This window comes from Hypanus sabinus, chromosome 27 (assembly GCF_030144855.1).
Source record: "Hypanus sabinus isolate sHypSab1 chromosome 27, sHypSab1.hap1, whole genome shotgun sequence".
NCBI classification, from domain to species: Eukaryota; Metazoa; Chordata; class Chondrichthyes; order Myliobatiformes; family Dasyatidae; genus Hypanus; species Hypanus sabinus.
In genome coordinates, this window is record NC_082732.1 from 32,473,294 (window position 1) to 32,497,077 (window position 23,784).

The 23,784-nt window shown below is 41.1% G+C and overlaps 1 protein-coding gene across 1 annotated transcript in view; it reads left to right on the top strand.

Annotated features, from left to right (window-relative positions):
• LOC132382206 (uncharacterized) overlaps nucleotides 1–23,784 on the top strand; it is a 32,971-nt gene that overhangs the window by 6,940 nt on the left and 2,247 nt on the right. The window contains exon 3 of the mRNA XM_059952194.1: nucleotides 3,693–4,408. Coding sequence (XP_059808177.1) covers nucleotides 3,693–4,408 — 716 coding nt within the window. The remainder of the gene's footprint in view (nucleotides 1–3,692; nucleotides 4,409–23,784) is intronic.

The window sequence follows — 23,784 nt, forward strand, 5'->3', positions numbered from 1 at the left end:
AGTTCAGGGTGCATGCCATTTGCCTGCTTAATCAGTGTACGTGGCATTCTTCCAGTAACGCATCTGCTTGTCTTTCTGTAGTTTGTCATTACTTTGTCCATTGGTGTAATGCTGCACAAACACTACTCACAAAGCACTCAGGGACAATGCCAATTTGTTACTGTACATTTCCAAGCACCCCACCATCCATTCATCCCCAGTTTAGTCTTTTTCTTTCCTGCAGGTTAAAGTTGGAAATACTGGCTGAATTTCCACTTCTGAATTCAGTTTGTTGTAGTGCTTGTGGTGATCAGTCCCCTCAAACCAGAACTTGTAGATGGGACTTTCCTGCTGTTGATAGCTCACTTCTAACTTAATAATTCTCCAAGGTTTTTGGAATACTTAATTTTAATATCTATGGTACCAATAATATGGAAATTGACAAGCGGTATCCATTGTTCTTTCTGGACTCCTAAGAGGTGATTTTGTGAAATCTTTCATTTCTATGATTTATTCAGTGAGTTGCTCTACAAAAATCAACAACATTTCTTTTCTGGCTGGCAGTCTGACCCTAGCTTGCTGCTGGCTCCATCTGAGAGTTAGGATAAATTGAAGGCCAATATTTACCACTGTCTCATTTTATTCATTTTCTCTGCTAAACTCAGCACCTAATAAAGGAAAACCAAATTTCCCTTCAAAGTGTGTTTTGATTAATATAATATGCCTTTCCATTTCAAGTGTTGGGTTAGCCTGTTGGGGTTTGAGCTAAAAAAAAAGGCTTTCAGTCATTAAGTTTAGTGGGCTGGATTCTGGATTCCAGTCGCCAACATATCCATCAATAACAATTCAGCAGTTATTGTCATGATGAGGAAATAGTATGGCAGACACAGGCTGTTTGCTTTAACCAGTTTCTATTGATGTTTATTAAGGGTAGTACATATTCACCCAGTTCATGCACTTTGCATTTGTTTTTGTTGGGCTAGACATTTGTATCAGGTGATTTTAATTGTTTTGATATATAACATTGAAGCTGCTCATTTGCACAGGTTCTAGAAAGCAACCTATATGTTGTATATGCAACACACAGGAATTACTTCAGTCTTCTTAGATCATCCCTAGCTGAAATTGCATCATGTTTTTCAGATTAAGAAACATTCTGGGTAACTTTTGGGAATCCATGACAGCTTCTCACAGCTGCAAAACTCTTTAAAGGTCACATGACCACTGTTCACTTAGTTGTACTGTGATACGTGAACGTTTGAGACTTTCACAGTAAAGGATGCAGATGGCTTCTGTGACCTCTGATGAGGTGTAAGTCATTACTTCTTCCCTGAGTGATTTCAAGGTGATCTGGCTGAATGTGATGCATGACATGGCAGAGATACCCGGGGGAGGGGAAGTTGGGATTATTCCTGGAAACCTCATTTCAGGAGCTGCATTTCTTGAGGCTAATTAAGAATAGACTTTCTCTCATAAAGAAAGAACTGGGAGCCACTGTCCTACCTCCATTTCTACAAAGGAACAATGTATCTGGAGCTGTGTAAATGTGCCTTTCTGCCTGGAGAAATGATGGTCACACTGAACTTCCCAGCTTCTAGACTGTTTCCTGTGGTGGTGAAAGATTTTATCCTATAATCCAGTCCACCGTTGCACTTTAGAGGCCAAAGTTACCCCCTTCTTACAGAAAAGGAGTTTTCTTTTACCCTTCTTTAAAGAGGACCCACCAGGCAGATAGTACATCTGGGCTTTTTGAGGTTTGTCATCTTCCAATAAGATCAGGGAGCATCAGACTGCATAAAGGAGGATGCTTTGGGCTCTTATGTGTACCCAAGTCTCCCTGACTTACTCTCCGTGTTCACTAAAGATCCCTCCCACCAGGGTCATGTCATTTTTTCACAGCTACCATTGGGCGGAAGACACAGAAACCTGAAGTCCCACACAGGTTCAAGAACAGCTACTTCCCTTCAACCATTTGTTCTTAAATCATCATCAAAATCCTCACCACTGCAGTTTAGTAGCTTCATGACCACTCTGATTAATTTGCACTAAAATGGACTTTGTCTTGTTTTTGTTCTTTTTCTTGTAAAGATTGTATAATTTATGTTTTCCTTGTGAATAGTGTTAGGTGCTTGTGATACTGCTGCAAATATGTTTTTCATTCCACCTGTGTGTATATGTACTTGTGCATATGATGATGACATTGACTTTGACTTTAAACATATGCACCACAGGTTTATAAGCATGAAAAGAATTTTCTTAATGTAATTTAGTCTTGAGTAGTCCATGCTGCCATCCACATTTCAAGAATCATGTTGGGGGCCCTTTTTCCACAGCTCAGCTCTCCTGGCAACCACAGGTCTTGCTAAACACTGCCAAAAGCTCCTCAAATTGGAATTCTGGTTTCTACCAAACTGCGGATAAACAGAAGTAGAATGGACCCTTTGTCTCTCGTTTCCTGCACAGGCCACAACCTCATGATTGTGAGGGCTCAGCCCAGTTCCTGAAAGCCTGCAGAAGCAGATGAAGGAGGAAACAGAGAAGCAAGTACATATAGCAAGTGGAGGCCCTCTCTGGAGGTTCTTTTGCAGATCCTGTTTGTACCAATGAGATCAATTGTGCAAAAACCAGGCCTTAACAGTTTAGTCAAAATCTGTGACAGAGTCTGTGGTTCTCCCTAGGAGTCATCCACCTCTGAGCCGACAGTACTGGAGGGGAAGCAAGTCATCTTCAAACCCAGTAAAAATCAGAAAACATAGGAACAGAATTACGCTTTTTGGCCCATCATCTGCTCTACCTTTTGACTATGCCTGATTTATTTTCCCTATCAACCCTATTCTCCTGGCTTCACCTTGTAAAGGCATTCTCTACAGTAGAAGAACTATTGTTTCTCAAATGTCTTTGTATGGAATGCCGAGCCTTATGCTTCTGTACCTGTGGCGATAGATCAAACTGAATATTTGGATCGATGAATGCAGAGCCAATTGAGCAGTTTCTTTTTCCAGCAACTGATAAGCTGTTTTTCATCACACTCCTGCCTTGTCCCATTTGGCCAGTGGGAAGTCTTTGAGAGATAAGGGGTGAAACAATTGCCTCTAACTTGCTCTTGTAACCACAATATTTGTTTAGCTGGTCAAGTTAAGTTTCTGGTAACCAGCAGGGATTAATATCAAATTCAGGATATGTGCAAACTATGAATATTCAGGCATTTACTCTGTGTGTTTTATTTGATAAATCAGCACACATCTGTTTTAAAAAATGACATTAAAAACATTGAAGCTGTTCTGTTAGAACAGCAGAAGTTTTCTACGGTTAACCAATGTATTTGTTTTTCCGTAACTTGTAAGAGCAATTCAGTAGTAAAGCAACATAACTCCACATTCCATCTTGTTTCCTGTCAGCGTGCCCATACCAGTGGAGTGAATCTTCAGCACCTTTGGCAGGTGGGAGAGCATCATAGATGAAACTAATGTTCCTGTGGCTAACTATCTGGGTGTTTTTTTAATGTGAGTTGCTGGAATCGGTGAGTTTCTCACAACCAGCTGTGAGAGGAAGTGGGGAAGGGGTATAATTCTAATAGTAGAAGGACTGTAATAGATATGGGTTTGTCTGGAGATACATGTTGGGTATTTCCCCCCCCCCCACCCTATTTTGACTTCTTTTCCATTGATACATTTTACAGACATTTAACTGTGTTTAACATTCTTTAATGGCAGATTCCCAAGTGTGTTGAATCCATTGCCACTGAAACCATTTCAGTGGGTGATGAGAGTTTTATGTGGACACCATTTCCCCCTGCAGTGGTTCTGGAAGAAAGGAGTAGATCTGATTCACTCTTCAGTCATCGGGGCATTGCTGCCAACAAGGGAGAATGGACGAATTCCACTGAGCTGTGTATAGACAGATCTCAACCTCCTCCCTCAGAAATAGCACAAGACAAGGGTGCTCTATCTTCTGCAGAGGCAACAAAGTATCTTAGCATACAGTCAAAGAACTACCTGGGAAATGTAAAGGCCAGCAATTCCTTTGAAGCAGATCCAGTGAGATTTTGTGCAGAGCAAGCTGGGAGGAAACAGAACGTTTACCCAGTGGATGTGGGACATAAAGCAGACAATGCTCCTCCTAGTCCTGCCAAGTCTCTTCAGAAAACAAATCCAGAACCAATGCAGCCAACACCATTCACTGAGAAGCTCGGTCAAGAAAAGACGAAACAACACAAAATGCCTGCAGGAGGGACAGTAGTTGCAGAAGAGGAGGATGATATTATCATCACTGGGGAATGGCAAAGCCATTCTTTCCCTGAGAATAGGCTTTGTGCCACTAACATGATGAATCACAAAGATGCTGTCACTACGGGGAGGTCTGATGGGCATGTGGAAGGAGGATTGGACTTGGAGAGCTGTCCGATGTGTCTTCTTCAGTTTCCTGCAGGGTAAGTGTAATTTGTTCCTGGATTTGATTATCTCTGAGTTTTCTTTATCTGGTCCATTTTCATCATCTTTTTACTATCTCTTGGCTTTCAATTTTCTCATCGCCATGGAATGTAATATTTTTATAATTCCTGTCAGATGTTCCTTCGAGCACACACTTCCTAATTTACATGGAAAATTATCCTGAGTACAGGGACTTGAGAGAATCCAGGTTAAACGTAGCTAAAGATAGTCCCTCCTACCTTTGGCTAATGTGGTCCTTTCACAATGGCCACCACTCAGAGAAGACCTCAAATACTTGGGAGTCAGGAGTGGGTCATTTTTATGCTGTTTGGCAAGTACAAAAAAAAAATTAATTTTGTTTAATAGCTGGTGTATTTTCCTTTTCTCACTTCTATTTAAACTGTGAATACATTTAAAATATAATGGAATTATTGGTGTTTTTACAACTGTCTTAAAAAAAGTGCATATTTGTTGTTTTCTGTAGAAATGAGTACAACTGTTAGCTGATACATTGCACATACTGAGTACTAATGACTAATGGCAAATTTCTCCACAGTATCTCTGGGCTGGAAAGATTCCAGTGCATGGCAGGATTTATCATGAGGGACAGAAGAGAATAGTTTCTATGGGGAGGGATGAAATTACAGATATGGGTGTTTTATGAAGTATTAGTTCCAGGCCCTGCTGGTTCCTCCTTGCAATGTCATTTGCACCAGGCGCCTCTGGGAACTCTGCAGATTTGCCAGAGTTATTCAGGGCACAATGAATCTGAAACAGGTTTAACGTCAGTGGCATATTGTATGTTGAGAAATTTGTTGTTTTGCAGTAGTAGTGCATTGCAATACATAATATTAATAATAATAATAAAAAAACTATAAATTACATTTCCAACAAAAGAGGCTCTAACCATTATCCCTTGCTATTCAGTGGCATCACCATCATTGAATCCCCTACTATCAACATCGTGGGGGTTAACATTGACAGGAAACTGAACTGGTCTAGTCATCTAAACACCGTGGCGATCAGAGCAGGTCAAAAGCTAGGAATCCTGCGGTGTGTAACTCACCACTTGACTCCCCAAAGCCTGTCCACCAACTATAAGGCACAGGTCAGGAGTGTAATGGAATACTCACCACTTGCCTGGACGAGTGCAGCTCCCTCAACACAAGAAGCTTGACACCATCCAGTACAAGGCAGCCCACTTAACTGGTACCCCTTCCATAAGCATCCAATCCCTCCACCATCAACGATCAGTAGTAGTAGTGTGTACTATCTACAAGATGCGCTGCAATAATACACCAAAGTTCCTAAGGTATACGACCACTGCCATCTAGAAGGACAAGAACAGCAGATTCATGGGAACACCACTACTTGGAAATCCCGCTCCAAGTCACCATCCTGACTTGGAAACATATCACCATTCCTTCATTGTCACTGGGTCAAAATCATGAAATTCGCTCCCTAACAGCACTGCGGGCACACCTACACATCAGGGACTGCAGCAGTTCAAGAAGACAGCTCATCACCATCTTCTCAAGGGCAACTAGGGATGGGCAATAAATGCTGGCTTAGCTGGCAATGCCCACATCCCATAAATGAATAAATAAAAAAATATTTAAAAATAAGTGTATCTGTTAAGTAGTGCAAAAAGAGAGCAAAGTAAGAAAAATAGGGAGGTAGTGTCCGTGGGTTCATTGCCCATTCAGAGAGGAAGAAGCTATTCTTGAAACATGGTGTGTCTTCAGGTTCCTGTACCTCCTCCTTAATGGTAGCAATGAGAAGAGGGCGTGTCCTTAGTGATGGTTGTCCTTAATGCTTGCTGCCCTTTGAGGCATCGCTGCAAAATCATCGCCTTATTCAAAAAAAATGAAACAGTTGCTGCTGCTGAGCCCTCAGGATCAGCTAAATGCTGAACTTCAAAATATAGGTGTGATCATTTACTGGCTCAAAGTAGGCTGCGGTTCTTATCTAGACTGCTACAACATAACTCAGCAACATAATCTTTGTTTATATAAAATACTTCTCTGGTGTCCCCAGACCACAAATACAAATTTACACTCTTGTGGTTGAGAAAGATCTAGGACTTTTGTAGGGTAATTCTCTGTAACTTCTTGCCATCTCCAATGGGATCTCACCACCAAACAAATCTGTCCTCCTTCCCACTTTCTGCTTTCTGCAGGGATCGCTCACTATGTGACTCCCTTGTCCATTTGTCCTTCCCCACTAATCTCCCTCCTGGCACTTATCCTTGCAAGCAGAACAAATGCCCCTACACACCTCCCTCACTACCATTCAGGGCCCCAAACAGTCCTTCCAGATGAGGCGACACTTCAGTTGTGAGTCTGTTGGGGGTCATCTGCTGTATCGGGTTCTCCCAGCGTGGCCTCCTGAATTTCGGCGAGACCTGATGCAGATTGGGAGACCGCTTCGCCGAGCACCTATGCTCCATCCACCAGAAAAAGCGGGATCTACCAGTGGCCACCTTGTTCCAATTTGCCATGTATCTATTGTTGTAACAAGACCCCACTCAGGTTGTAAGAGCAGCACCTTAATATGTCTGTGTAGCCTCCAACCTCATGGCATGAACATCAATTTCTTGAATTTCCAGTAATGCCACCTCCACTTACATTTTTTTCCGGTCCTGATGAAGGTTCTCGGCCCGAAATGTCAGCTGTACACTTTTCCATAAATGCTTCCTGGCCTGCTGAGTTCCTCTGGGGAGGGGGGGGGGTGGGGGAGAGATGGTGTGTGTGTGTGTGTGTATGTGGATGGGATTTTTGTACTTGCCTAATCCTGTTCTTATATGGGGTGATGTTGCTATAGTATTTCCAGGAAGGACAGAGGAATTATCCAGGATTCCTACAATTCATCAGTGTTACAGGAGAGTTTTCTGCAGTCGCACTGTTCAGCTTCACATTAGGAGCACCATTTGGGTGAGCTTGAGGAATTAGGTCTTTGTTGAATTAGATCCTGCGTCTCCACCATTCTGATGTAGACTTGTGATTCAGTAAAATTTATAAACCTTTTATGCAGTTCCCATGCTGTGTTACGAGAACATAACCTCCTCCACTGTTAAATCTGCAGAAAGTTCCATAGGTTTACATAATCTGAGGAACTTGCTTTGCCTTGGAGTGAAAAACTAAAGGTGTTGCTTTCTTGTTTGTCCAGGACCAACCAGATGTTGAATTGGATCTGCTTTTGTGTTTGAACAAGATTATTTCTTAAGCATTCCCTTATCTTTCTCATGTGAAGTGATGAAGTTAACAAATTTCACGATACATGCTGATGATAATGAACCTGATTCTGATTATGAATGAAATGGATTCAAAGTGCTAAAATATTGCATTATTTTGTTTGCATCACGTCACAAGGAAATGGAGCTTAATACCTGCTAGGGATGTATTTCTAATTTGCCATTGATATAGGTTTGCAAACGTTAACTACTGTATGGACAGAATGTAAGATGGCTGGCACTGCATCAGACTGCAGCTCCTCATAATGTGGTTGAATCACGCAATCTCAAGGCTCCTGGGGATGAGCAGCCTTGTGGAGCTATCTGGTGCATGCATCAGGGTGTTTCATATGGCCTTAGTACAGGAGAGCACAAGCCCAGAGCTAAAGCAGAGAACACATTTTGGAAAGGAAATAGCTGAAGAGAAACTGTAAAGATGTCATGAATGGGGGTGAGTTTATGGGCTGTAACAATTGTGTTTGAAGCCAGTGCTCAAATTGTGAATTTATTGGAATTGAAGTGTTTTGTGAACTGTTTCTGTACTTGAGACTCTGCTTACATCATTTACCATAGTGATGCTTTGTTTTTATCCAAATCCTACAACTTTGTGCCCTAAAGATCCACTATCAGCCACTTTAGACAATTATCAAAAATTAGCTAAACCTAACATATCTACTTCAGTTGCAATATGTGTGTGACAAAGTGTTTAGTATATTCATAAATGTGAAGTGTCAACTTCGGACAGAATGCTTCTGGACATTGGCATGATGCATAAATTCCCTCCCCAAATAGAGAAGAAAGAGGCAAGAATCTTTTATGGAAATATAATGTCTCTGGAGGATTATCTTGTACTAATTTTGACTTAGAAAACCTACAGCACAATACAGGCCCTTCGGCCCACAAAGCTGTGCTGACCATGTCCTTACCTGAGAAATTACCTAGGGTTACCCATAGCCCTCTATTTTTCAGAGCTCCATATACCTGTCGAGAGTCTGTTAAAAACATCAAACTTTGCTGCTTAAAAGAATTATTGATGATCATGACTACAGTCAAGTCAAAAGAGTGGGTACCAGTAACAAATTGTGCACTTGCCCTATCACTTGCTTCAGAAGACTGAATTGCTCTACACTCCAGTTATAACCTCTGGTGGAGCAGCTTTCAAATATTCACCATTTAATGGATGTGCAGTGGATGTAGAGTTTGCACTTTCAGGAGAGGATCGGATTGTTTTATTGTAGCTCATCACCAACCCCATTGCTCAATTCTAAACGGTGTATGTGAGTCTCCTGTACCTTTAAGGCCAGAGAAGCAATTGAGAAGCAAGACAAAATCTGCAGATGCTGGAAATCCAAGCAACACACACAAAACACAGGAGGAACACAGCAGGGGAGGCAGCATCTATGGAAAAGAGTACAGTTGAAGGGTCTTGGCCCGAAATGTAAACTGCGTTTTTCCATTGATGCTACCTGGCCTGCTGAGTTCCTCTAGCATTTTTTGTGTGCTGCAAGTAATTGAGAAGGTCCATTTTGGATCTAATAAGGACAGTTGGGAAAGTAGCAAACAATGTAGTTAGGTTCACAGTTCAGATTGACAAGGAGAGCATTGCTCCACATCTGAAAGCAAGATTAAGTAAGGCAAGTTTCAATAATAATTTGGGACTATGATGGAACCTGACCTAATGCCAAACAGCAACATGCAGTATTCTGCATTCTAATGGATTAGAAGAAATCTAATGAGCTAGAATGCAAAAAGAGTACAAGCTATTTGGTACTAAAGGATAGAAATGAGTTCTGAGGTTAAGACCATGATTACTGTGCTTTTTCACTTACTAATCTTGTAATTTTAAAATAATTAATCATGAGTAAATTGCAGATTTGAAGGTACTAAACAATTCTGTGGTCAGCACCTTGCAATAAATATTTCAATTGTTAATTAACCAATTGCTGATTCATTGTACAAAAGCATACAGTTGTAGAAAGTGTGTTGTGTAATTCTCACAATGAGTTTTAAAAGCAAAAGTTGACTTTCCTACTGACTGGTAATGAAAACAGACACATGAGAGTATCAGTTTGAAATTACTGAAGTAATGTCTTGAGAACACAGAGGAAGTTTCTGTACGTGAGTTGCAAAGAATGATTTGCCACATGGAATAGATGAGGCAGAGTCAGTTTCCTCCCTTAAGGGAAGAATAATTTAAATGTAGAACTAAGGACAGAGCTGCCCGGCGAGGTTGCTGTTGGATTACTCCAGTATAGATACAGTGTAATCACAACGTGGAGAATCTGTGGTGCTATCGCCACACCAGGGACGAATTGAGATCAACTTGAGCACCAGGCACTTGATTGTTTCTTCATGTGTAACGGGCATTTGAAGTTGGATTTAGCAAAGGGAATTAGTACAATGATAGGTTTTCCAGTAATCAGTTCTGATAGGAAATGAATGGGGCTGTGTGAAGAGTAATTTTGTGAAAACTGAAGAAGCTGGATAGATGTTTAGTGTAGATATGGAATTCTGAATTCTGAAGTGCATTTTTTATGAGCTTGGCTGATATTTGAAGTGGGTGTTTGAAAAGGAAGAGCTGGAGGGTAGCAGTTCTGTGGGGATTAATGGGATCACGCTATTGGAGTGCTGACATGGCATAATGGCCTGAATGACTTTGTGTGCTGTGTGATTCAACATGTGGTGATCGTTGCACATTGGATTGCCATCTTCATGGTGTTTAGGAGCCAAATCACCGTTTATATACCTTGAGAGGCTGAGTACCAGCGGTGAGGTAATTCCTTTTCTTGCATTACTCACTCTCCTGACCATTTATCATTTTCAATGTTTCTCAGCTGTTTCCTATTCTCAGAGTTTGAACAATTATTCTAGTTGAGGAATAATAATAAAATCTGGGGGGGAAAGATGGCACAAAGACAAGGAATTTATGCATAGCTTGTAAAATTATATAGCCTTGTACAGCAATATAAACAAATGATTGTTCTCATGTAACAAGCAGTGAAACAGTTCCCTATATCCCTGCAGTTGCATGTGGTGTAGTGCCACAGGGGAGGCAGAGATAGGGCAGATCCTGCATTAACTAATTCCAATAGGAAAGTTGAAATGTGTATGAAGTTATGCTCGCTATTAAGTCCAATGAAATTAATGAATGCAGAATTGAAGGAGCTCATTTTCCATGCAAGTGAGAGCAGCTGAACTTCAGACTTCAGTGCTAAATGTGTGTAAGAAATTTGAACAACCTAAGTTCTCCTTTTTCTTTTCACTGTGGCCCTATGGGAGATTGATTTGAACGCTGTTCTTGCACGAAGTGTGACCCTCCTGTTGTAGCGAACAAATTGCACAGTGGCTCAGAGCAGCTTATGCATGGTGCTCCTGCATGTCTGCTGACCTTGTCCTTGAGTGGCAGAGATAGAGTTTGGACTATTGTATCAATGGTGCCTTGGCAAGATGATTAAGTATATCTCACAAACGGTGCAAACTGCTTCAGTGGAGGAAGGAATGAATATATTGCTTTTGGAATTGGTTTATTCTTGTAATACGTACCAAAAATACAGTGAAAAGTAAATTTATCATTGAAAAACATATATGTCACCATACACTACCATGAGATTCATTTTCTTGTGGGCATTCACACTGTATAAAGAAGCACAATAGAATCAATGAGAAACTGCACACAAAATGGCCAAACAACCGATGTGCAAAAGACACAAACTATGAAAATACAAAATGGACAAAATAAAGAATAAATAAGTAAACAATAAATATTGAGAACATGAAGAGTCCTTGAACATAAGTCCGTAGCACGTGGGAATAGTTCAGTGTTTGGGTGACTGAAATTATCACCTTTGGTTCAAGAGCCTGATGATTGAGGGGTGATAACTGTTCCAGAACCTGTTGGTTTGTGGCTTGTCTTTCATATTGTTTATACAGATTAAATCACTACACAGTGCTTTGAGCTAGAATAAAGTAAAACAATAACAATGTAGAATAAAGTGTAAAAGCTACCAAAAAAGTGCAGTGCAGGATCGTAATGAGGTAGATTGTGAGGCCAAGAGACCAGCTTATCATACAAGAGGATCGGGTCATATAAGTTGCTTTCAGTTAAGCAGGTTCTTTAGTCCTGGTTTTAAGCAGAAAGTCCATTACCTTCTTGTGCTTTGAATGGTGGAGACACTTTGGAGAATCAGAAAACACATCATTTGTGGAATCCTCCTCCCTGACTGTCTGGTGGGTTTTCTGGTGAATATCTTCCTGTCCCAATCAAAATACTGACATTGGAGTTTCAGTGACAGTAAAGCTGTGATTCGGTTGAATATTGATACTATTGGTGGAGAAGGAATTAAGCTCAAGTTAAAATATTGCTCAAGGCTTGCTATCTGCTGGCACAGACTGCTTTACTCCCTGAGGATGCAATTGAACTGAATGTTTTGCAATTAAAAGCAAACATTGCAACTTATGTTGTGAAAATGGAGGGAAAGTCATTGGTGAGAGTTTTAGATGGTGGTGGTTAGGACCCCGACCTAGAAAGTGGTCCTTAACAAAATTTTGCAGCCTCCAATCAGCTGCCATTTAGATCCCTGATTTTGTTCTGGCATTCACTAAGATCATGGTTAATTGTATGTGTAGTGTCCGACTATCTATTTACTGGATCTAGAGTATACTCTCCAACTGTCCACACAGATGTGAATCCCTGTGCATGGAAGTACTGTTACAGCTGCTGTTGCTTTCTGGTTTAGTTGGTGGGATGCCATACTAAACTCTAAATGCCAAATGCCACAAATGGGAACACTGCTGGCAGCTTATAGCACTTTGAGCTGCCAGGTTGATTCTGAAACCATTGCAGTTAACATGATGTGACTATGTGTGAAAAATATTAATTCTTTTCCATAAAAAACAAGCTGTGGTTGCTCCTGCCATTAGCTCTATGTACAGGAGAGTTCTGTAACAGGCTAGGTTGGTGAGATGAAGTTCTCACTATTGGCTTATTCTTCACCTTCTACAGACCACGTTTGGCAACCACTTGCTTCAGGATTCAATTGGTGATGGCTTTACGGAGCCAGTCCTGGTGAGAGATATAAAAAAAACCAATCAATGATTTGCTGCCTCTTGTCTTATTTCACCTTGTGTCCAGCACAAGAGTGCTGGTTCAATAGTAGAAGAGTTTCTTTCTCTTCTGTTTCCACCCACCAAAGTCCTGTTTCTCTCCAGTGACAAGCACATTTTTGGTACTTGCATGTTGGTCCTGTAGTGATTTGGCATTGGGTAAAGTCCCTGCTGTGACAGAGCAGAAGGTGATGTGAGGTTTGTTTGCTGAGGTACATGCAGATCCTGTATCACCATGTTCGTTCTTGACCTGCTTGACCTAAACTAATGTACAGATCTGATGTGAATGAAGGTGGGAGGATGTAACTGGCATGAAATTTTCTTGTGTATATTTGACTGGATATCATGACATTTCCAAGTTCCTGAGTTAATATTAAGATCTCCCTATTCCCCTATTTTCACACCTCAATCCTATCCTTCCCCAATGTTCTTTCAAATATACCACTGTGTAGCTGCCACTGGTGGTCCACCACGTACTTGCAACATGAGATTATCATGGAGAAAGTTGGAATAGGAATGTTACTGAAAAGTGTTCCTGAATTTACTGACTGATTTTACTCCTAATTCCTGATATATTCAGAATTAGCATTGTATACCTTGAAACAGTGACAGGTACATTAAACATGAAGAAAACTTTTTAATTTTAAACTTGAGTATTTTAGTAAATAAACAGCTCCACATATTCTTTCATCCCCCCCTTCCTGTCCTTTCACATTCGGCTTCAATTGCATATTGCTTTTTAATCTGGTTAACAGCAGAAACATAGTCTTCTCTCTCCAGTACTGCTGTTGAGAGTTCTGATCAGTACACGTTTCCTTCTAATACTACATCTGGCAAACCACTAATCTTAAATGTTCGTTTTCCAGTTCTAACTTTTTACAAGTTTTCTCCCTTCACTCCCAGTATTTTACATTTAACATTAGCTATTGTTACTTGATTTTATAATGTTTCTGCCTTTTTTGTCAGATTTTCGCAAACTCAACTTTCAGTGGATTACTTTGAATTGCAATGACTGTTGTGTAGTTAAAAACAGCAACTAATTTACCTGAAGCAAGATCTCCCTGACAATAGTGATATTTTATCACTGAATTTGTTGTCAGTTGCAGTTGGAAAGTCAGGGTGAACCTTCTTGGAACCGAGAGGGCAAGATGAATGAGGGGGTTCGGAGGGAGAAGCTGATGGAGAAAGAAAATGAAGGAATAGGAATAGCCTGAGGATTCCATCGATTTGATCCTGGTGATCCGATACAAAACGTACCCATGTGGTTGACAGTAGGAAAGTGACCTTCAAACAGTAGGTGACATTGGTGACTGGACTAGTGGGCAGACACATGGCACATGGAACTCACTGCAGAGAAGTACAAGGACGGAAAACGAGCCAAATGAAATCACAATAGATGAAAGGATAATGCAAATGACAGAGGGATGCTGGAGTGCCTGTCACGGATCTATGCTGGTTAAATTCAAATGGGGCCCATTTTCCTTTATTCACCAAAGCAAAGAATATAAGAGCAAGAAGATCACGCTGGAACTGCAAAACTAGAGGACACTATAGGTTACTCCAGAGAAGTGATTTATGGGATATAAGGTAATTAGCAGAAGGATTCAGGATTGTTGTAGGGAAAAAAATACCTTTGGATAAAGAAAATTGAGAACCTGAGTTGAGGTGTACGAATAGCAAATTTTTGCCCATTTGGATATGGTGGGCCAAATATGTTGCAGGCTTCTACAATTTTGGAAACAAATGTTGGTAAGTAGTGCAGTTTTAGGGGTTTGTTTAATTTTACTCTGTGAATTTTAAATGCAATCAAAACTGTTCTCTCTGCCCAGTTAATGGACAGTAATGATTGTCAATTACAATGAGCCTTTGGATTAATGAGCTTTCTTCCCTATTACTAAACCAGAAAGAAACTGAATGTATTACAGTGTTTCCATACTATGTCTAGGGCATTAGTAAAGGCAGAGTAATCTACCATTATATTTGTGTTATATTTATTCTATTGTACGGTGAAACTTGTAAGTTACATGTTGGACCTGGTTGAATATATATATCACATGTAGCTTTTACAGTCATACTAGCACACATGTACTCAGTCAAACACCTCCTTCAGCAGCTACCTTAGAATTCACAGAGCTTCATTTCATCTTTAATTCCCAGGACTGCCTAAGCAAAAGAAGTCTTTATTATTTAATGCAGGTCAGGTGAAGATAGGAGACACTGTCTGCACCACAGACTAATTTTTGCTTTGGAATTTTTTTCTCAGGGTTCCCAGTGGAAATAGAGTTTGCTGTCTGCATCAATGGACATCATCCACTTTTAACCAATCTACACTCTGTATACAGACTTCCTAATAGAAATGATAATTGAACCATCCGGCTGGTGCAGTGTAAATTTACAAAGTTGAACCTGGAATGAGGAAATAGATGGCTATGATCAAAAGCTTGAAAAAAAATATCATGGTACATTCATATCTTTGAAAGAATTTAATGGGAATTTTTTCTTAAATTTAAAAAGGATTTGAATTGGAAGAAAATATTCAGTAATATCCAAATATAAAGCACTGTTCTGCAAGGAGTAAAGGCTACGTCAGCAACTGGAGAAATAGTATTGTACATTGAAGGGACAGGGAAATGCAAGTTGCTGTGATTGAGATTCAGCATTAGCATTTTTTTATACTTCTCACCATTTTCTTTGTCTCTATTAACTCTGTATAAGACTGCAACTCCATAAAAATCTTCTGTACCACAATTAGTTGTTAACAGGGTTTAATGTCATCATTAAATGACATCCCAGCTAAGCCAAAGCTTGTCCCATGGCTAAAATTCACTGAAGAACAATGAGAATTATGTACAGTTTTGTACACACAGGGTATGTCCTAACCAATCTAACTTAGTTTTTCATGGCTAAAGCAGACATCCAGAAAAGAAATTCAAATGGTTATAATCAGACCACTTTTTGGGAGTTTATTTTACTGACTCAATGTCAATCCTTTTCTACATTGGGAAGCAGAGACTACAGCTGAAATAAATTACTTGGAGTGACTGCCTCCTGGACAGAGATTTAATTTCTAGTGGGACTGAAAGGATTCACTGCTACACTGCTCCAATCAATCTGCCCTTGTACATGCTTCATTGTGCAACTAATTGAGACCGATGGCAGCTGCATTCCGCAGCTACAGACAGGACTTTGGATCAGCAGCTCAATCGATGTAGAACATTCAGTTTGAGTTGCAGAAACAGTCAACTTTTAGTGCTTGGTTTTCCCTGGGCTCTCAAAGGTGCTGACTCTTGCTGGGAGATGTTGCTGTGGGCCACAGATGTTCTTTTGTAATCTGCAGAAAGATTAGCTCTTCCCTTGGGTATAAAAAAATGCCTAGTATGCCTGGAATCAAAATGGAAAAACTGAAGCAGCCTGATAATTACAGAATAGTGATTCTTATCTACCATGCAATATCTGCCAAGTGTAACAAATTTATATCTTTACAGTTTGGTTATGTATAGATTATTGTCCTATAGAAAGAAATCCAGTAATGATTTATTGAGTTAGTTTCCCTTTCCTGAAATGAGTTATCTTTCACTCCTCACTCCCAGTACAGAGTTGCAATGAGAGCAAAATCAGTTCATTCACTTTCAAGTCCTTTTAACTCCTGTGCTTTGCCAAAGCATTGATTTTGTAGCTTACTAAAGGATTACAATAATATAACAGTAGAGGTGCTTTTGTTTTCAGATATTTTCTGATGTGGATAGTGGCATGCACTTTTGCAAACCTTTGATGGAATATGGTACAGTATGAGAAATAGAGAAATAGAGAAAGAGAGAGACTATGGTTAGAAACCTTTATTCTCTTGGAGGAGTTACACCACAGGAGAGAGATCTTTTATTGCTACTCGGCCACAGACAGTCCAAGAAATATAGAGCAGGAAGACGTATCATGGCCTTTCCAGATATGATATGATCACTCTTTTTTATCCTGCATTAGCTCATAACACACAATCCCACAGTCTGTTTCCACACAGTATCAGGTTGTATTCCAGTGTATTCTCTTAAGCACCAACATCCTCCTTTCCTTCCTGCTTTCTGACAGCTAGCAGCATTCCTCCCAAACTTAGTGACACTTGGTCACTGATCACCCAACCCTGGCATAGGTCAACTTTTCTGATTTACTCATTTGTCACACCGGCCAGGAGGGGTAGAGTTACCTTGGGTTCTGAAAGAGTAGCTACTTGGTATCTGTATTGGTTTATTATTGTCACATGTACCAAATTATAGGAAAAAGTTTGTCTTGCATATTATTCACACAGATCAAATCATTAAACATTGCATTGAGCTAGAATAAGGTAAAACAGTATCAATGCAGAATAAAGTGTAAAAGCTACTGAAAAAAGTGCAGTGCAGATAAACAGTAAAGTGCAAGATCATAATGAGGTAGATTCTGGAATCCATTTTATCATATGAGGTCCATTCAAGAGTCTGATAACAGTGGGATAGAAGCTGTCCTTGATCCTGATGGTATGGGCTTTCAGACTTTTGTATCTTCTTCTCAATGGGAGAGGGGAGAAGAGAGAATGTCTGGGGTGGCTGGGGTCTTTGATTATATTGGCTGCTTTACTGAGGCAGCGAGAAGTATCAACATAGAGGTGAGGCTATTTTCTGTAATGTGCAGAGCTGTGTCCACAAATCTCTGCAGTTTCTTTTGATCACGTGAAGAGCAGTTGCCATATACCAAGCTATTGTGCATCCAGACAGAATGCTTCCAAAGGTGTATTGATATAAGCCGATAAGGGTCAATAGGGGAGGGACATGCTGAGTTTGTAAGGAACTAGAGGCTTTCTTGGCTGTAATGTCAACGTGGCTGGACTAAGACAGGCTATTGGTGATGTTCACTCCAAGGAACTTGAAGCTCTCAGCTCACAACTTCAAGACTGGAGCATATGCACTACCCCCCTTTCTGAAGTCAATACCAAATCTTTTGTTGACATTGAGGGAAAGGTTGTTATCATGACACCATGTCACTAAGCTCCCTATTTTCTTCCTGTACTCTGACTCGTCATTATTTGAGAAATGAGAAGTACAATGGTATCATCTGCAAACTTGTAGATGGTTAGAGCAGAATCTGGCCATGCAGACATGAGTGTCCAGGGATTAGAGTAGGAGGCTGAGGATGAAACCTTGTGGAGCACCAATGTTTAGAAAAATCATGGCTGAGGTATTGTTGCCAAACCTTACTGATTGCAGTCAGTTGATCATAAAGTCAAGGATCCATTTTTCAGAGGGAGGCATTAACTCCGAGGTTCCGCTGTATGGTGACAAGTTTGCTTGGAGTAATAGTATTGAAGGCAGAACTGTAGTCAACAAACAATAGTCTGATGTAGATATCTTTACTGTTCAGCTGCTCCAGAGATGAGTGTAGGGCAAGGGAAATGGCATCTGCCATAGACTTGTTTCTGTGGTAGGCATATTGTGGTGGCTCAAGGTTGCTCTGGAGGCTGGAGTTAATACATGCCTTGACCAGCCATTTGAAGTACTTTATGATGGTTGATGTTAGAGCCACTGGACAGAAGTTGTTAAGGCACGTTATCTTGTTTTTCTTGGGAGCCAGGATAATAGTGGTCTTCTTAAGACAGGAGGGAACCACAGCCTAAACCAGATAGAAGTTAAAAATGTCTGCAAATACCCCTGCCAATTGATCTGCACAGGATCTAAGGACATAGCGAGGGACAACATCCGGGCTGGTTGCTTTCATGGATTCACCCTCCAGAAGACTGATCTTACGCCTGCAATGGTGTCTGTAGATTCAGGTACACTGGAGACAGTCAGGGTGGGTGGTGACACTTTTGTTCAAAATGTGCATGAGATGTGTTAAACGCACCGGGAGGGGATGTATTGTTGACAGCAATGCTGCCTGACTTTGTGTTTTGTAGCGCCTTATAGGAGGTATGTCCTGCCACAGCTGATTGTCGGACTGAGACTCGATTTTGGACTGATCATGGTCATTGTCAGTCAAGCCTGATATTCCAGGGTCAATGGAATGAGCATGCCATTTCCATGGGGTGCAAGTATGCTGTGTCGCTTTCCTGTGACTCTTGCCAATTGAAGTGTCCACTGTCTGAATGGTTCCAAAAGTGCTGGATGCTTTACACAAGGGGCAATGTAAACAGTGTTGCTGTCTGTCACTGTAACCTCATCAGCAAGAATCCTTCACCACCCTCAGAGAGCTGAGGATAAGAGAAAAAGAAATAGGAAGAAGAATTATTATTAATTTCTCTCTGACCTGTTGGGCATGTCCAGTATTTTCTGTTTTACCCAGTGGCTGATCTGCCTTGTATCACAGTGTCTATATCCACTGTAATGCTGGTGTTGTGAGGGCAGTGGTAGAGTAGTGTGTTTCTCATGGGAGCTGTAGTCAGACAGGGTCTGCTCTGCAAACTTACAAGAGGATGACTACATACAGTATACTGCCTTGGGGGTATCAGATAAGAACTAACAGTGCAGCACATGAGCAGGGCCTTCAGCATATCGCATCTCTAGAGACCATGCCAGTCTACCTAATCCTATCTGCATGCACATGCTCTGTATCCTTCTATTCCTTCCTGCTCATGTGTCTGACTAAACGCCTCTTATACACTGCTATTGTAGGTACAGCATGTTCCAAACCTGCATCACAGATCTCCTTTATACTCCCCCCCCCCCCCCCACCCAACCTTAAACCGATGTCCTCTAGTAGTGGACATTTTCATTCTGGGAAACGATTTGCTGACTTTGTTCTGACAAAGCAAGCTGTATGCTGCCCCTACCACTTTCAGGATCCCTTTGTATGTCAATGCTCTTAAGAATTTTGCAACTTTCCCATTGGATTTGACCTCCCAAAATGTATCACCTCCCACTTGTCCAGATTGAACTCTGCCATGTCTAACTGATCTATATCCTGCTGGATCCTTTGACAGCCTTCCACACTATATAGAACTTTACCCATTCCCTATCGTCCATGAGAGGGAAACTGTCGGTAGCGGAGTAGAGGAACAATTAAAAAAAAAACTTAGCCAGGATTGTATCGCTTCTATTCTGGAGGTGTTGCTCTCTCAATATGTCACCATCAACATTGATAATACATCAGGTCACAGAGGAGGATTCTGTAGCAATGGAGGTAAATGCACAGGCTTTTGGAAGTTATTGTGCCATTGTTGGTCTGTCTCTGGTACTGCCTGTAACTATTAGTTGACAGCAGAGCAATCTCCAATGTGCGCAAATTATTTTTGTGTGGTAAAGGCATGTGATGGGGCACACTGTAACCACTAGAATGCAGAGAGCTGTTTTGAGGAGCTTTTTGGGATCAGCAGTGGGCTGGAGGCTTTCTCATCAACAAGTACAATAAGCTGGAGGAACTCAGCAGGTCGGGCAGCATCTGTGGAAACGAGCAGTCAACTTTTCGGGCCTAGTCCTGATGAAAGGTCTCGGCCCGAAACGTTGACTGCTCGTTTCCATGGATGCTGCCCAACCTGCTGAGTTCCTCCAGCTTGTTGTACGTGTTGTTTTGAGCCCAGCATCTGCAGTGTACTTTGTGTTTTGGCTTTCTCATCAGGTTGTGTGATCTGGGTTACAGCAGATCCACATACTCTTATCTGCAAAGTCCTTTGAAGGAAGCTAGCATTCCCAGGGCATCCCTTAGAGCAGGGGTCGGCAACCTTTACCACTGAAAGAGCCATTTGGACCCGTTTCCCACAGAAAAGAAAACACTGGGAGCCACAAAACCCATTTGACATTTAAAATGAAATAACACTGCATACAACGTTTTTTTTGCCTTTATGCTATGTATAAACAAAGTATAATGTTTTGCATTTATGAAATAGATGAACTCCTGCAGAGAAAACGAAATTACATTTCTGCATGCAACAAAAACATTTTGAACTCCAAAAAAAAGAAGTTGGGTTGAAGGTTACTTTTAAGTAAAATACTCAATGTCTATTTGAGTCCTTCTTGTATTTATGAAAAACACTGAACTTAAATTGTCCGCCAGCAGCAAACCAAAAATAACATCAGCCAGCTGTCAACCTGAAAAATAAAAGGACTATTTCACTGAACAATGAAAAAATATGAATATATGTAAAATAATAGGCAATTAAAATATTTATCATACTTGGTTAATGGGATTTCTGCTCCTGAACCTCAGCGCACAGTGTCTGCGCATCAGGGCTGTATGACGTCACCTTCATCTTTACACAGGATCGCAAGCTGTCATCTGTGAGGCGTGCGCGATGTTTGTTTTTAATAAAGTTCATGTTAGAGAACACCTGCTCACATACATATGTGGATCCAAAGATCGACAGGACTCCAAGCGCATACTTTTTAATGTTTACATAAATGTCGGGGATAGCATTCCATGTTTCAAACACAAGTTTGTCTGGTTTGAGGAGGTTTTCAATATCACTCCATTTGTGATTCTGAGCAAGAACGGCCTTCTGACGGGCAACATCTTCAAGGTCTGCTGTCAAGCATCTAAACTTGGACACCCATGTGTCTTTGTCGGCTATGTCGGCCAGTTCCATCTCAAGATCAGGTTGACTCACACCTGCCAATGCAGTCGTATTCAGTAGGGATGGATCGATGCTTAGGGGAGTGACCGGGAAGGATAATGTGTTTTTTTTCCTCTCTGAACTCACAGAAGCATTTCCCAAACGATGTTTGCATTGAGATGATTGCAGAATGTAAATACTCCGAATTTATCATGTCGTGAGCTTGTTTGAACTCTCTCAAATTGGGGAAGTGAGACAATGTGCCTTTCTGTAAATCTCTGGCAAGCACTGTCAACTTGCGCTCGAATGCCAAAACATCCTCCAACATGTGCAGGGCTGTGCGTCCTTTCCCCTGAAGAGCTGTGTTCAGCGTGCTCAGGTGCGCTGTCATGTCTACCATGAAGTGTAGCTTTTCCAGCCACTCTGGCTGTTCCAGCTCAGGAAAGGTGAGACCTTTGCTGCCCAGGAAAGTTTTCACTTCTTCCAGACACGCGACAAAGCGTTTCAGCACCTCCCCTCTTGACAGCCACCGGACTTTGTTGTCCAGCAGGAGATCAGAATATGCGCTTTCTAGCTTGTCCAGTAACAAACAGAATTGACGGTGATTTAAACTTTTTGCCATTATCTTATTGACAGTCTGAATGACAACATCCATTACTTCTGTGCGTTCCGGAGGAAATGTTTGAGCGCACAGTGCCTCTTGGTGCAAGATGCAGTGAAAAGTCAGCAGCTTTCTGTCCAGCGACTTCTGCAGTAAAGCCACAAATCCCTTGTGCGCTCCTGTCATACTTGGTGCCCCATCAGTAGCTACTGACACCTGGTGGGTGGTCTTTATTCCTTTGGCTCTTAAACAATTCAAGACAGCCTCACAGATGTCCTCCCCCCGTGTTTGGCCTTTTAGAGGTATCAACTCAATCATTTCTTCCTGTGACCCGGCAGAGTTTACATACCGGCAGAACAGCGCTATTTGTTCAATATCACCTTTGTCTTTAGACTCGTCACAGGCAATCGAGTAGGCCACAGCTGAATTGATGTCTTTAATTTGCTGTCTTGTGATGTCTTCTTCCATTTTTATGGTTCTGTCTTTGACAGTCTTTGCAGAGAGGGACATATCCCTGATTTTCTGCACAATTTCGCTCTTGTTTTTAAAGTCCGTGAATAGATGTTCTGAAATCTTAATGAAAGATTCTTTTATATATTCACCATCTGTAAACTGCTTCCCGTGCCTGACTATTTCCTGAGCGGCAACAAAACTAGCATATGTCGTTGATTTTCCAGACTTCATCCACTTCTTGAAATGATTTTTGCTCAGATCAACCTTCCGCATCAGTTCCGAAACGGCTTTTTTTCTCTCATCTCCATCCGGATATTTTTGGGCAAAGGCTGCGTGTTTATTCTGGAAATGTCTTGCGACATTTGACATTTTGTTGTTTGCTAGTTTCTCATTGCATATTAAGCATACCGGTAAACCAGTCTCGTCAGCAGTGAAAGCAAATGAATCTGCCCACGTATCATTAAACGTTCTATTTTCTTCAGTCACTTTTCTTTTTTTAGAATTCTCCATAGTTAGCCTACCTTGGATTGAAAAATTAAAGAAATCGCGCTCTGGCGGGTGTCCGGCATTGGCAGTGGTGACGTATATTAATAGCGACAAAAAATACGTTTTATTTAGATTGTACAAGATCACCATAATCTTCAAATTTAGAATTACATTTCAAAAACTAACAAACTAACATAAAATACATTTTAATTAAATACTCATCGTTTATTTTCCAAAGCCACAGGGAGCCGCAGCACAGAGATGAAAGCGTCGCATGCGGCTCCGGAGCCGCGGGTTGCCGACCCCTGCCTTAGAGGAATGAAATTCTGTCATTAACCCAAATTATGGCCCTGGATAGGCAAATGGATTTGCTTTGGAATGGAAATTGTACAAGCTACTGCTTGTACTGCTCAGGAGGAATTCTTTTTGATGATAACCATGTTTTGAACAATGAGGGATTGGGAGCCCTTGGCAACGCATGCTGAGCTCAGAGTCTGTTGAGTGCAGCCTTTGAATGTCTGAACTTTTGAGGCAAGTTGGCAATGTTGATGAATCAGGCTTGTGCTGATTTGTCTTTTGTGCTTAAGGACAATATAGCTTCTTCCTAAAAGTATCGATAGTGAAAGTGATCTAATGAATGTTGTGATGAACAGTGGTGGCATTGGTGAGCCACAACACCTGGGATGATCCTGAGGCTAGGAAATTCTGCTCGATAATGAGCTTGACTTTGACATGTAAAGTTATGAGGCTGTGGTAGCTCAAGATCTTTGAGATAATTGCCTTGGTAAGCAGAAGGTTGCAGAGCTTGAGATAGGAGTGTGAGTCCCTGGTGAAGTGAGCTTTAAATAGTGAGGCCTTGTATACATCATCCGTCAGGGTCCCTGTGCTCCAGGTTTAAGTCCGAGCAAAAATGAGATGAAGCACTATGCATTTACTAATGCTTTTTCAGCACTTAAGAGATTCCTTTCAGAGTTGAGGTCAGCGTAAGTTC